The sequence below is a fragment of the Pezoporus occidentalis genome, unplaced genomic scaffold, assembly GCF_034315485.1.
Source record: "Pezoporus occidentalis ecotype Australia unplaced genomic scaffold, CSIRO_AGI_Poc_V1 ctg817, whole genome shotgun sequence".
Lineage (NCBI taxonomy): Eukaryota > Metazoa > Chordata > Aves > Psittaciformes > Psittacidae > Pezoporus > Pezoporus occidentalis.
In genome coordinates, this window is record NW_026916178.1 from 3,833 (window position 1) to 17,500 (window position 13,668).

The 13,668-nt window shown below is 60.3% G+C and overlaps 1 protein-coding gene across 1 annotated transcript in view; it reads right to left on the minus strand.

Annotated features, from left to right (window-relative positions):
- Window positions 1-763: 763 nt before the first annotated feature.
- The window catches only part of LOC134156090 (casein kinase II subunit alpha-like), a gene marked incomplete at its 3' end in the record, with an annotated part of 19,986 nt that continues 7,081 nt past the window's right edge, over window positions 764-13,668 (minus strand). The window contains 4 exon segments of the mRNA XM_062603874.1: window positions 764-874; window positions 7,065-7,213; window positions 9,007-9,107; window positions 12,042-12,143. Coding sequence (XP_062459858.1) covers window positions 764-874; window positions 7,065-7,213; window positions 9,007-9,107; window positions 12,042-12,143 — 463 coding nt within the window.

The following is a 13,668-nucleotide window of genomic DNA, read 5'->3' on the forward strand; positions in this document are numbered from 1 at the left end:
ATCCAACCCCATCCCACCCCCACCCCATCCATCCCATCCATCCCCATCCCCATCCCATCCCCCACCCCATCCACCCCATCCATCCCCACCCCCACCCCATCCCACCCCATCCATCCCATCCCCCCCCATCCCATCCATCCCATCCCCCACCCCATCCCCCCATCCCCCACCCCATCCATCCATCCCCCCCCATCCCATCCATCCCCACCCCCACCCCATCCATCCCATCCAACCCCATCCCATCCCATCCCATCCCATCCCCCACCCCATCCCATCCCCCCCATCCCATCCATCCCATCCCATCCCCCCAACCCATCCCATCCCCCCCATCCCATCCCATCCCATCCCATCCATTCCACATATCCCATCCCCCCATCCCATCCCCCCATCCCCCCCATCCCCCCATCCCATCCCCCCATCCCCCCCATCCCACTTATCCCATCCCCCCATCCCATCCCATCCATCCCATCCCACTCCATCCCATTTATCCCATCCCATCCCACTTATCCCATCCCCCCACCCCATCCCCCCATCCCCCCCATCCCCCCATCCCATCCCCCCATCCCCCCCATCCCACTTATCCCATCCCCCCATCCCATCCCATCCATCCCATCCCACCCAATCCCATCCCCCCATCCCATCCCATTCCCCCATCCCCATTTATCCCATCCCATCCCATCCCATCCCCCCATCCCCCCACCCCATCCCCCCCATCCCATCCTCATTTATCCCATCCCATCCCATCCCCCCCATCCCCCCCATCCCCCACCTCCCAGGAGCCCCGAGGAGGAGGAGGACGAGGAGGGGGCGGGGGCGCTGCTGGGGGAGATCCCGGCCCCGGCGCTGCCCCGCGCGGGGTCCTTGGCGATGGGGTCTGTGGGGAGAGGGCAGCACCCATGGGACCTCTGGGAGCACCCATGGGGGCTGGGGGCAGCGGCCCCAGCGCGGGGGATCCCTATGGGGCAGGGTGATCCCTATGGGGCAGGGATGCTCGCTATGGGGCAGGGTGTTCCCTATGGGGCGGGGTGATCCCTATGGGGCAGGGTGCTCCCTATGGGGCAGGGTGATCCCTATGGGGCGGGGTGTTCCCTATGGGGCAGGGTGATCCCTATGGGGCAGGGATGCTCGCTATGGGGCGGGGTGATCCCTATGGGGCGGGGTGATCCCTGTGGGGCAGGGTGTTCCCTATGGGGCAGGGTGTTCCCTGTGGAGCAGTGTGTTCCCTATGGGGCAGGGTGTTCCCTGTGGGGCAGGGATGCTCCCTATGGAGCAGGGTGTTCCCTATGGGGCAGGGTGTTCCCTATGGGGCAGGGTGTTCCCTGTGGGGCAGGGATGCTCCCGATGGAGCAGGGTGTTCCCTATGGGGCAGGGTGATCCCTATGGGGCAGGATGTTCCCTATGGGGCGGGGTGTTCCCTATGGGGCGGGGTGATCCCTATGGGGCAGGGTGATCCCTATGGGGCAGGGTGTTCCCTATGGGGCGGGGTGATCCCTATGGGCACAGTGTTCCCTATGGGGCAGGGATGCTCGCTATGGGGCAGGGTGTTCCCTATGGGGCAGGGTGTTCCCTATGGAGCAGGGTGTTCCCTATGGGGCAGGGTGTTCCCTATGGGGCAGGGATGCTCCCGATGGGGCAGGGTGCTGGCTATGGGGAACAGTGCTGGCTATGGGGCAGAGATGTTCGCTATGGGGCAGGGTGCTGGCTATGGGGCAGAGATGCTTGCTATGGGGCAGGGTGCTGGCTATGGGGCACAGTGCTGGCTATGGGGCAGAGATGCCAGCTATGGGGCAGGGTGCTGGCTATGGGGCAGAGATGCTTGCTATGGGGCAGGGTGCTGGCTATGGGGCAGAGATGCTCACTATGGGGCAGGGTGCTGGCTATGGGGCACAGTACTGGCTATGGGGCAGAGATGCTCCCTATGGGGCAGGGTGCTGGCTATGGGGCACAGTGCTGGCTATGGGGGAGAGATGCCAGCTATGGGGCAGGGTGCTGGCTATGGGGCACAGAGCTGCCTATGGGGCAGGGATGCTTGCTACGGGGTAGGGTGCTGGCTATAGGGCAGGGATGCTCACTATGGTGCAAGGTGCTAGCTATGGGGCAGGGAGGCTGGCTACGGGGCAGGCCCCATGTAAAGAAGTAGGGGTGCTCCCTATAGGTCAGGGATGCTCCGTATGGGTCAGGGTGCTCCCTATGGGTCAGGCCTGCTCGCTATGGGGCAGCCCCACACACAGCAGTAGTGGTGCTTGCCATGGGGCAGCCCCACACAGAGAAGTAGGGGTGCTCGCTCTGGGGCAGCCCCATGTACAGAAGTAGGGGTGCTCGCTATGGGTCAGGGGTACTCACTATAGGTCAGGCCTGCTCGCTATGGGTCAGGCCTGTTCGCTATGGGTCAGCCCCACGTACAGAAGTAGGGGTGCTCGCTATGGGTCAGGCCTGCTCGCTATGGGTCAGCCCCACATACAGAAGTAGGGGTGCTCTCTATGGGTCAGGGGTGCTTGCTATGGGGCAGCCCCACACAGAGAAGTAGGGGTGCTCGCTCTGGGGCAGCCCCATGTACAGAAGTAGGGGTGCTCGCTATGGGTCAGCCCCACGTACAGAAGTAGGGGTGCTCGCTATGGGTCAGGGGTGCTCGCTATGGGTCAGCCCCACGTACAGAAGTAGGGGTGCTCGCTATGGGTCAGGGGAGCTCGCTATGGGTCAGGGAGCTCGCTATGGGTCAGGGTGCTCGCTATGGGTCAGGGAGCTCGCTATGGGTCAGCCCCATGCACAGAAGTAGGGGTGCTCTCTATGGGTCAGCCCCACGTACAGAAGTAGGGGTGCTCGCTATGGGTCAGGGAGCTCTCTATGGGTCAGGTTGCTCTCTATGGGTCAGGGAGCTCGCTATGGGTCAGGGAGCTCGCTATGGGTCAGCCCCACATACAGAAGTAGGGGTGCTCGCTATGGGTCAGGGTGCTCTCTATGGGTCAGGGTGCTCTCTATGGGTCAGGTTGCTCGCTATGGGGCAGCCCCACGCACAGAAGTAGGGGTGCTCTCTGTGGGTCAGGTTGGTCGCTATGGGTCAGCCCCACGCACAGAAGTAGGGGTGCTCGCTATGGGTCAGGGTGCTCGCTATGGGTCAGGGTGCTCGCTATGGGTCAGGGAGCTCGCTATGGGTCAGCCCCACATACAGAAGTAGGGGTGCTCGCTATGGGTCAGGGAGCTCGCTATGGGTCCGGCCTGCTCGCTATGGGGCAGCCCCACATACAGAAGTAGGGATGCTCGCTATGGGTCAGGTTGCTCTCTATGGGTCAGGTTGCTCTCTATGGGTCAGGTTGCTCGCTATGGGTCCGGCCTGCTCGCTATGGGGCAGCCCCACATACAGAAGTAGGGGTGCTCTCTATGGGTCCGGCCTGCTCGCTATGGGGCAGCCCCACATACAGAAGTAGGGGTGCTCTCTATGGGTCAGGTTGCTCTCTATGGGTCAGGGAGCTCTCTATGGGTCAGGTTGCTCTCTATGGGTCAGGTTGCTCTCTATGGGTCCGGCCTGCTCGCTATGGGGCAGCCCCACATACAGAAGTAGGGGTGCTCGCTATGGGTCAGGGGTGCTTGCTATGGGTCAGGGTGCTCGCTATGGGTCAGGGTGCTCGCTATGGGTCAGCCCCACGCACAGAAGTAGGGGTGCTCTCTATGGGTCAGGGTGCTCGCTATGGGTCAGGGGTGCTCGCTATGGGTCAGGGGGTGCTCGCTATGGGTCAGGGTGCTCGCTATGGGTCAGGTCGCTCGCTATGGGTCAGCCCCACATACAGAAGTAGGGGTGCTCTCTATGGGTCAGGGTGCTCGCTATGGGTCAGGGAGCTCTCTATGGGTCAGGGTGCTCGCTATGGGGCAGCCCCACATACAGAAGTAGGGGTGCTCGCTATGGGTCAGGGTGCTCTCTATGGGTCAGGGTGCTCGCTATGGGTCAGGGTGCTCGCTATGGGTCAGGTTGCTCTGTATGGGTCAGGTTGCTCGCTATGGGTCAGGGAGCTCGCTATGGGTCAGGGAGCTCGCTATGGGGCAGGTCGCTCGCTATGGGTCAGGTTGCTCTCTATGGGTCAGGTTGCTCGCTATGGGTCAGGGTGCTCTCTATGGGTCAGGGTGCTCTCTATGGGTCAGGTTGCTCTCTATGGGTCAGGTCGCTCGCTATGGGTCAGGTTGCTCTCTATGGGTCAGGGAGCTCGCTATGGGGCAGCCCCACGCACAGAAGTAGGGGTGCTCGCTGTGGGTCAGGTTGCTCTCTATGGGTCAGGTCGCTCGCTATGGGGCAGCCCCACATACAGAAGTAGGGGTGCTCGCTATGGGTCAGGGTGCTCGCTGTGGGTCAGGGTGCTCTCTCTATGGGTCAGGGTGCTCTCTATGGGTCAGGTCGCTCGCTATGGGTCAGGTTGCTCGCTATGGGGCAGCCCCACATACAGAAGTAGGGTTGCTCTCTATGGGTCAGGGTGCTCGCTATGGGTCAGGGAGCTCGCTATGGGTCAGGGTGCTCTCTATGGGTCAGGTTGCTCTCTATGGGTCAGGGTGCTCGCTATGGGGCAGCCCCACGCACAGAAGTAGGGGTGCTCTCTATGGGTCAGGTCGCTCTCTATGGGTCAGGTCGCTCGCTATGGGTCAGGGTGCTCTCTATGGGTCAGGTTGCTCGCTATGGGGCAGCCCCACGCACAGAAGTAGGGGTGCTCTCTGTGGGTCAGGTTGGTCGCTATGGGTCAGCCCCACGCACAGAAGTAGGGGTGCTCGCTATGGGTCAGGGTGCTCGCTATGGGTCAGGGTGCTCGCTATGGGTCAGGGAGCTCGCTATGGGTCAGCCCCACATACAGAAGTAGGGGTGCTCGCTATGGGTCAGGGAGCTCGCTATGGGTCCGGCCTGCTCGCTATGGGGCAGCCCCACATACAGAAGTAGGGATGCTCGCTATGGGTCAGGTTGCTCTCTATGGGTCAGGTTGCTCTCTATGGGTCAGGTTGCTCGCTATGGGTCCGGCCTGCTCGCTATGGGGCAGCCCCACATACAGAAGTAGGGGTGCTCTCTATGGGTCCGGCCTGCTCGCTATGGGGCAGCCCCACATACAGAAGTAGGGGTGCTCTCTATGGGTCAGGTTGCTCTCTATGGGTCAGGGAGCTCTCTATGGGTCAGGTTGCTCTCTATGGGTCAGGTTGCTCTCTATGGGTCCGGCCTGCTCGCTATGGGGCAGCCCCACATACAGAAGTAGGGGTGCTCGCTATGGGTCAGGGGTGCTTGCTATGGGTCAGGGTGCTCGCTATGGGTCAGGGTGCTCGCTATGGGTCAGCCCCACGCACAGAAGTAGGGGTGCTCTCTATGGGTCAGGGTGCTCGCTATGGGTCAGGGGTGCTCGCTATGGGTCAGGGGGTGCTCGCTATGGGTCAGGGTGCTCGCTATGGGTCAGGTCGCTCGCTATGGGTCAGCCCCACATACAGAAGTAGGGGTGCTCTCTATGGGTCAGGGTGCTCGCTATGGGTCAGGGAGCTCTCTATGGGTCAGGGTGCTCGCTATGGGGCAGCCCCACATACAGAAGTAGGGGTGCTCGCTATGGGTCAGGGTGCTCTCTATGGGTCAGGGTGCTCGCTATGGGTCAGGGTGCTCGCTATGGGTCAGGTTGCTCTGTATGGGTCAGGTTGCTCGCTATGGGTCAGGGAGCTCGCTATGGGTCAGGGAGCTCGCTATGGGGCAGGTCGCTCGCTATGGGTCAGGTTGCTCTCTATGGGTCAGGTTGCTCGCTATGGGTCAGGGTGCTCTCTATGGGTCAGGGTGCTCTCTATGGGTCAGGTTGCTCTCTATGGGTCAGGTCGCTCGCTATGGGTCAGGTTGCTCTCTATGGGTCAGGGAGCTCGCTATGGGGCAGCCCCACGCACAGAAGTAGGGGTGCTCGCTGTGGGTCAGGTTGCTCTCTATGGGTCAGGTCGCTCGCTATGGGGCAGCCCCACATACAGAAGTAGGGGTGCTCGCTATGGGTCAGGGTGCTCGCTGTGGGTCAGGGTGCTCTCTCTATGGGTCAGGGTGCTCTCTATGGGTCAGGTCGCTCGCTATGGGTCAGGTTGCTCGCTATGGGGCAGCCCCACATACAGAAGTAGGGTTGCTCTCTATGGGTCAGGGTGCTCGCTATGGGTCAGGGAGCTCGCTATGGGTCAGGGTGCTCTCTATGGGTCAGGTTGCTCTCTATGGGTCAGGGTGCTCGCTATGGGGCAGCCCCACGCACAGAAGTAGGGGTGCTCTCTATGGGTCAGGTCGCTCTCTATGGGTCAGGTCGCTCGCTATGGGTCAGGGTGCTCTCTATGGGTCAGGTTGCTCGCTATGGGGCAGCCCCACGCACAGAAGTAGGGGTGCTCTCTATGGGTCAGGGTGCTCTCTATGGGTCAGGGAGCTCTCTATGGGTCAGGGGTGCTCGCTATGGGTCAGGGTGCTCTCTATGGGTCAGGGAGCTCGCTATGGGGCAGCCCCACGCACAGAAGTAGGGGTGCTCGCTATGGGTCAGGTTGCTCGCTATGGGTCAGGTTGCTCTCTATGGGTCAGGTCGCTCTCTATGGGTCAGGTTGCTCTCTATGGGTCAGGTCGCTCTCTATGGGGCAGCCCCACGCACAGAAGTAGGGGTGCTCTCTATGGGTCAGGGTGCTCGCTATGGGTCAGGTCGCTCGCTATGGGTCAGCCCCACGCACAGAAGTAGGGGTGCTCTCTATGGGTCAGGTTGCTCTCTATGGGTCAGGTCGCTCTCTATGGGTCAGGTTGCTCTCTATGGGTCAGCCCCACATACAGAAGTAGGGGTGCTCTCTATGGGTCAGGTTGCTCTCTATGGGGCAGCCCCACATACAGAAGTAGGGGTGCTCTCTATGGGTCAGGGTGCTCGCTATGGGTCAGGGTGCTCGCTATGGGTCAGGGTGCTCGCTATGGGTCAGGTCGCTCGCTATGGGGCAGCCCCACATACAGAAGTAGGGGTGCTCGCTATGGGTCAGGTTGCTCGCTATGGGTCAGCCCCACATACAGAAGTAGGGGTGCTCTCTATGGGTCAGGTCGCTCGCTATGGGGCAGCCCCACATACAGAAGTAGGGGTGCTCCATGGCGTCGCGCGCCGTGAGCCGGCTCTGGTGGTCGTAGCGCAGGAGCTGGTCCAGGAAGTCCAGGGCCTCGGCGCTCACCAGGTGCTGGTTCTCGCTGTGCACGAAACGTTCCCAACGCTTCCGGGAGTGCCTGCGGGAAAACGGGAATGGGGGGGGGATGGGGTCAATGGGGGGGATGGGGTGGGGTCAATGGGATGGATGGGGTGGGATGGATGGGATGGGGTCAATGGGATGGATGGGATGGGGTCAATGGGATGGATGGGATGGGATGGGGTCAATGGGGTGGATGGGATGGGCTGGGGTCAATGGGATGGGGTCAATGGGGTGGATGGGATGGGCTGGGATGGATGGGCTGGGGTCAATGGGGTGGGGTCAATGGGGTGGATGGGATGGGATGGGGTCAATGGGATGGGGGGGATGGGATGGGGTCAATGGGGGGGATGGGGTCAATGGGGGGGATGGGATGGGGTCAATGGGATGGATGGGGTGGATGGGCAGGGATGGGCTGGGGTCTATGGGGTGGATGGGATGGGATGGATGGGATGGGGTCAATGGGATGAATGGGATGGGGTCAATGGGATGGATGGGATGGGATGGGGTCAATGGGGTGGATGGGATGGGCTGGGGTCAATGGGATGGGGTCAATGGGGTGGATGGGATGGGCTGGGATGGATGGGCTGGGGTCAATGGGGTGGGGTCAATGGGGTGGATGGGATGGGATGGGGTCAATGGGATGGGGGGGATGGGATGGGGTCAATGGGGGGGATGGGGTCAATGGGGGGGATGGGATGGGGTCAATGGGGCGGATGGGGTGGATGGGCAGGGATGGGTTGGGGTCTATGGGGTGGATGGGGTCAATGGGGTGGATGGGATGGGGTCAATGGGGTGGATGGGATGGGATGGATGGGATGGGGTCAATGGGATGAATGGGATGGGGTCAATGGGATGGATGGATGGGATGGGATGGGGTCAATGGGGTGGATGGGATGGGCTGGGGTCAATGGGATGGATGGGATGGGATGGATGGGATGGGGTCAATGGGATGGATGGGATGGGATGGATGGGATGGGGTCAATGGGATGGATGGGATGGGGTCAATGGGGTGGATGGGCTGGGATGGATGGGATGGGGTCTATGGGGTGGATGGGGTCAATGGGATGGGATGGGATGGGGTCTATGTGGTGGATGGGGTGGGATGGGGTCAATGGGGTGGATGGGATGGGGTCTATGGGGTGGATGGGGTTTATGGGGTCAATGGGGCGGATGGGGTCTATGGGGTGGATGGGGTTTATGGGGTCAATGGGGCGGATGGGGTCTATGGGGTGGATGGGGTCAATGGGGTGGATGGGCTGGGGTCAATGGGGTGGATGGGGTCAATGGGATGGATGGGCTGGGGTCTATGGGGTGGATGAGATGGGGTCTATGGGATGGATGGGCTGGGGTCAATGGGCTGGGGTCAATGGGATGGATGGGGTCAATGGGGTGGATGGGATGGGTTGGGCTGGGCTGGGGTCAATGGGGCGGATGGGGTCAATGGGATGAATGGGCTGGGGTCAATGGGGTGGATGGGATGGGATGGGGTCAATGGGGTGGATGGGGTCAATGGGGTGGATGGGCTGGGGTCTATGGGGTGGATGGGGTCTATGGGGTGGATGGGGTCTATGGGGTGGATGGGGTCAATGGGATGGGGGGGATGGGGTCAATGGGGTGGATGGGGTCAATGGGGTGGATGGGGTCAATGGGGTGGATGGGTTGGGGTCTATGGAGTGGATGGGGTCTATGGGTTGGATGGGATGGGTTGGGGTCTATGGGGCAGATGGGGTCTATGGGCTGGATGGGTTGGGTTGGGGTCTATGGGATGGGTTGGGGTCAGTGGGGCGGATGGGCTCAATGGGGCGGACAGGATGCGGCGGGCGGCCCCACCTGCCCAGGATGTCGTTGAAGCGCGGGTCCAGGTCGATGCCGTACTTGTCGATGTAATCGTAGAGCTCCTCGGTGCCCAGCACCTTGGCGATGCGCACGAGCTGCGGGGAACAGGGCAGGATGAGGCCCGGGGGCATGGGGAAGGGTTGGGGCGATGGGGAAGGGTTGGGGTGATGGGGAAGGGTTGGGGCTATGGGGAAGGGTTGGGGTTATGGGGAAGGGTTGGGGTGATGGGGAAGGGTTGGGGTTATGGGGAAGCATTGGGGTGATGGGGAAGGGTTGGGGTGATGGGGAAGGGTTGGGGTGATGGGGAAGGGTTGGGGTGATGGGGAAGGGTTGGGGTTATGGGGAAGGGTTGGGGCTATGGGGAAGGGTTGGGGTGATGGGGAAGGGTTGGGGTTATGGGGAAGGGTTGGGGTGATGGGGAAGCATTGGGGTTATGGGGAAGGGTTGGGGTTATGGGGAAGGGTTGGGGTGATGGGGAAGGGTTGGGGTTATGGGGAAGGGTTGGGGTTATGGGGAAGGGTTGGGGCTATGGGGAAGGGTTGGGGTGATGGGGAAGGGTTGGGGTTATGGGGAAGGGTTGGGGTTATGGGGAAGGGTTGGGGTGATGGGGAAGGGTTGGGGTGATGGGGAAGGGTTGGGGTGATGGGGAAGGGTTGGGGTTATGGGGAAGGGTTGGGGTTATGGGGAAGGGTTGGGGTTATGGGGAAGGGTTGGGGTGATGGGGAAGGGTTGGGGCGATGGGGAAGGGTTGGGGTTATGGGGAAGCATTGGGGTGATGGGGAAGGGTTGGGGTTATGGGGAAGCATTGGGGTGATGGGGAAGGGTTGGGGTTATGGGGAAGCGTTGGGGTGATGGGGAAGGGTTGGGGTTATGGGGAAGCATTGGGGTTATGGGGCAGGGTTGGGGTGATGGGGAAGGGTTGGGGTGATGGGGAAGGGTTGGGGTGATGGGGAAGGGTTGGGGTGATGGGGAAGGGTTGGGGCTATGGGGAAGGGTTGGGGTTATGGGGAAGGGTTGGGGTTATGGGGAAGGGTTGGGGTTATGGGGAAGCATTGGGGTTATGGGGAAGCGTTGGGGTGATGGGGAAGGGTTGGGGTTATGGGGCAGGGTTGGGGTGATGGGGAAGGGTTGGGGTTATGGGGAAGCGTTGGGGTGATGGGGAAGGGTTGGGGTTATGGGGAAGCGTTGGGGTGATGGGGAAGGGTTGGGGTTATGGGGAAGCATTGGGGTTATGGGGAAGCGTTGGGGTGATGGGGAAGGGTTGGGGTTATGGGGCAGGGTTGGGGTGATGGGGAAGGGTTGGGGTTATGGGGAAGGGTTGGGGTGATGGGGGCTGTTTGGGGTGATGGGGAAGGGTTGGGGTTATGGGGAAGCATTGGGGTTATGGGGAAGCATTGGGGTTATGGGGGCTGTTTGGGGTTATGGGGCAGGGTTGGGGTTATGGGGGCTGTTTGGGGTGATGGAGGGGGGCTCAGGATGCTGGAGAAGGTTGGGGTGATGGAGGAGCAGTTTGGGGCAATGCAGGATCAGGCTCAGGTGAGGGTTTGGATGCAGGAGGTGATGCAGGGGCTGCAGGAGGAGGTGATGCAGGGGCTGCAGGAGGTGATGCAGGGGCTGCAGGAGGTGATGCAGGGGCTGCAGGAGCTGATGCAGGGGGGATGCAGGAGGTGATGCAGGGGCTGCAGGAGGAGGTGATGCAGGGGGGCTGCAGGAGGAGGTGATGCAGGGGCTGCAGGAGGAGGTGATGCAGGGGCTGCAGGAGGAGGTGATGCAGGGGGGCTGCAGGAGGAGGTGATGCAGGGGCTGCAGGAGGAGGTGATGCAGGGGCTGCAGGAGGAGGTGATGCAGGGGCTGCAGGAGGAGGTGATGCAGGGGATGCAGGAGGAGGTGATGCAGGGGGGATGCAGGAGGAGGTGATGCAGGGGGGATGCAGGAGGAGGTGATGCAGGGGGGATGCAGGAGGTGATGCAGGGGCTGCAGGAGGTGATGCAGGGGGGATGCAGGAGGAGGTGATGCAGGGGGGATGCAGGAGGAGGTGATGCAGGGGCTGCAGGAGGTGATGCAGGGGCTGCAGGAGGAGGTGATGCAGGGGCTGCAGGAGGAGGTGATGCAGGGGCTGCAGGAGGAGGTGATGCAGGGGATGCAGGAGGAGGTGATGCAGGGGGGCTGCAGGAGGAGGTGATGCAGGGGCTGCAGGAGGAGGTGATGCAGGGGCTGCAGGAGGAGGTGATGCAGGGGCTGCAGGAGGTGATGCAGGCGCTGCAGGAGGTGATGCAGGGGGGATGCAGGAAGAGGTGATGCAGGGGCTGCAGGAGGAGGTGATGCAGGGGATGCAGGAGGAGGTGATGCAGGGGCTGCAGGAGGAGGTGATGCAGGGGCTGCAGGAGGAGGTGATGCAGGGGGGCTGCAGGAGGAGGTGATGCAGGGGGGATGCAGGAAGAGGTGATGCAGGGGCTGCAGGAGGAGGTTATGCAGGGGGGCTGCAGGAGGAGGTGATGCAGGGGGGCTGCAGGAGGAGGTGATGCAGGGGCTGCAGGAGGAGGTGATGCAGGGGCTGCAGGAGGAGGTGATGCAGGGGGGCTGCAGGAGGTGATGCAGGGGCTGCAGGAGGAGCTGATGCAGGGGATGCAGGAGGAGGTGATGCAGGGGGGATGCAGGAGGTGATGCAGGGGCTGCAGGAGGAGCTGATGCAGGGGATGCAGGAGGAGGTGATGCAGGGGCTGCAGGAGGTGATGCAGGGGCTGCAGGAGGTGATGCAGGGGCTGCAGGAGGAGGTGATGCAGGGGGGATGCAGGAGGTGATGCAGGGGCTGCAGGAGGTGATGCAGGGGCTGCAGGAGGAGGTGATGCAGGGGATGCAGGAGGAGGTGATGCAGGGGCTGCAGGAGGAGGTGATGCAGGGGCTGCAGGAGGTGATGCAGGGGCTGCAGGAGGTGATGCAGGGGGGATGCAGGAGGAGGTGATGCAGGGGCTGCAGGAGGTGATGCAGGGGCTGCAGGAGGTGATGCAGGGGCTGCAGGAGGAACTCACCTGGTCGTAGTTGTCGTGGCCGTGGAAGAAGGGCTCCTTCCTGAAGACCATGCTGGCCAGCATGCAGCCCAGGCTCCACATGTCCAGGCTGTAGTCGTACATCTGGGGGTGGCAGGGGATGGTTATGGGTCAGGGTTAGGGTTATGGGGTCGGGGTTATGGGGTAGGGGTCATGGTTATGGTTGTGGTTATGGGTTATGGTTATGGGTAGGGTCAGTGTTGAAGACCATGCTGGCCAGCATGCAGCCCAGGCTCCACATGTCCAGGCTGTAGTCGTACATCTGGGGGTGGCAGGGGATGGTTATGGGTCAGGGTTATGGGGTAGGGGTTATGGGGTAGGGGTTATGGGGTAGGGGTTATGGTTATGGTTATGGTTATGGGTTATGGTTATGGTTATGGGTAGGGTCAGTGTTGAAGACCATGCTGGCCAGCATGCAGCCCAGGCTCCACATGTCCAGGCTGTAGTCGTACATCTGGGGGTGGCAGGGGATGGTTATGGGTCAGGGTTAGGGTTATGGGGTCGGGGTTATGGGGTAGGGGTCATGGTTATGGTTGTGGTTATGGGTTATGGTTATGGGTAGGGTCAGTGTTGAAGACCATATATATATATGCAGCCCAGGCTCCACATGTCCAGGCTGTTGTTACAGTCTGGGGGTGGCAGGGGAGGGTTATGGGTCAGGGTTAGGGGTAGGGTTATGGGTTAGGGGTTATGAACCTCTGTGGGTAGGGGTGCTATGAACATGCTTTATTTTGGTTTTGGTTTATGGTTTTGGTTATATAGGGTCAGTGTATATAGACCATGCTGGCCAGCATGCAGCCCAGGCTCCACATGTAGTCGTACTTTGTCATCTGGGTTACACTCACTTTGTTACAGTTACAGGGGAGAACTGGGTTAGGGTTAGGGTTAGGGTTAGGGTTAGGGTTAGGGTTAGGGTTAGGGTTGAGAACCTCTGTGGGTCATTAGAATGCTCTTGAACATGCTTTATTTTGCTCACTTTGTTACATTTACTGTGTTTTCCTATATATAAATATATATAGTGTTGCACTCACTTTGTTACAGTTACAGGGGAGAAATGGGTTAGGGTTAGGGTTAGGGTTAGGGTTAGGGTTAGGGTTGAGAACCTCTGTGGGTCATTAGAATGCTCTTGAACATACTTTATTTTGCTCACTTTGTTACGTTTACTGTGTTTTCCTGTATATATATATATATATAGTATTACACTCGCTTTGTTACAGTTAGAGGGGAGAAATGGGTTAGGGTTAGGTTTACGGTTAGGGTTAGGGTTAGGGTTAGGGTTAGGGTTAGGGTTGAGAACCTCTGTGGGTCATTAGAATGCTCTTGAACATGTTTTATTTTGCTCACTTTGTTACGTTTCCTGTGTTTTCCTGTATATATATATATATATAGTATTACACTCACTTTGTTACAGTTACAGGGGAGAAATAGGGTTAGGGTTAGGGTTAGGGTTAGGGTTAGGGTTAGGGTTAGGGTTAGGGTTGAGAACCTCTGTGGGTCATTAGAATGCTCTTGAACATGCTTTATTTTGCTCACTTTGTTACGTTTACTGTGTTTTCCTATATATATATATATATAGTATTACACTCACTTTGTTACAGTTACAGGGGAG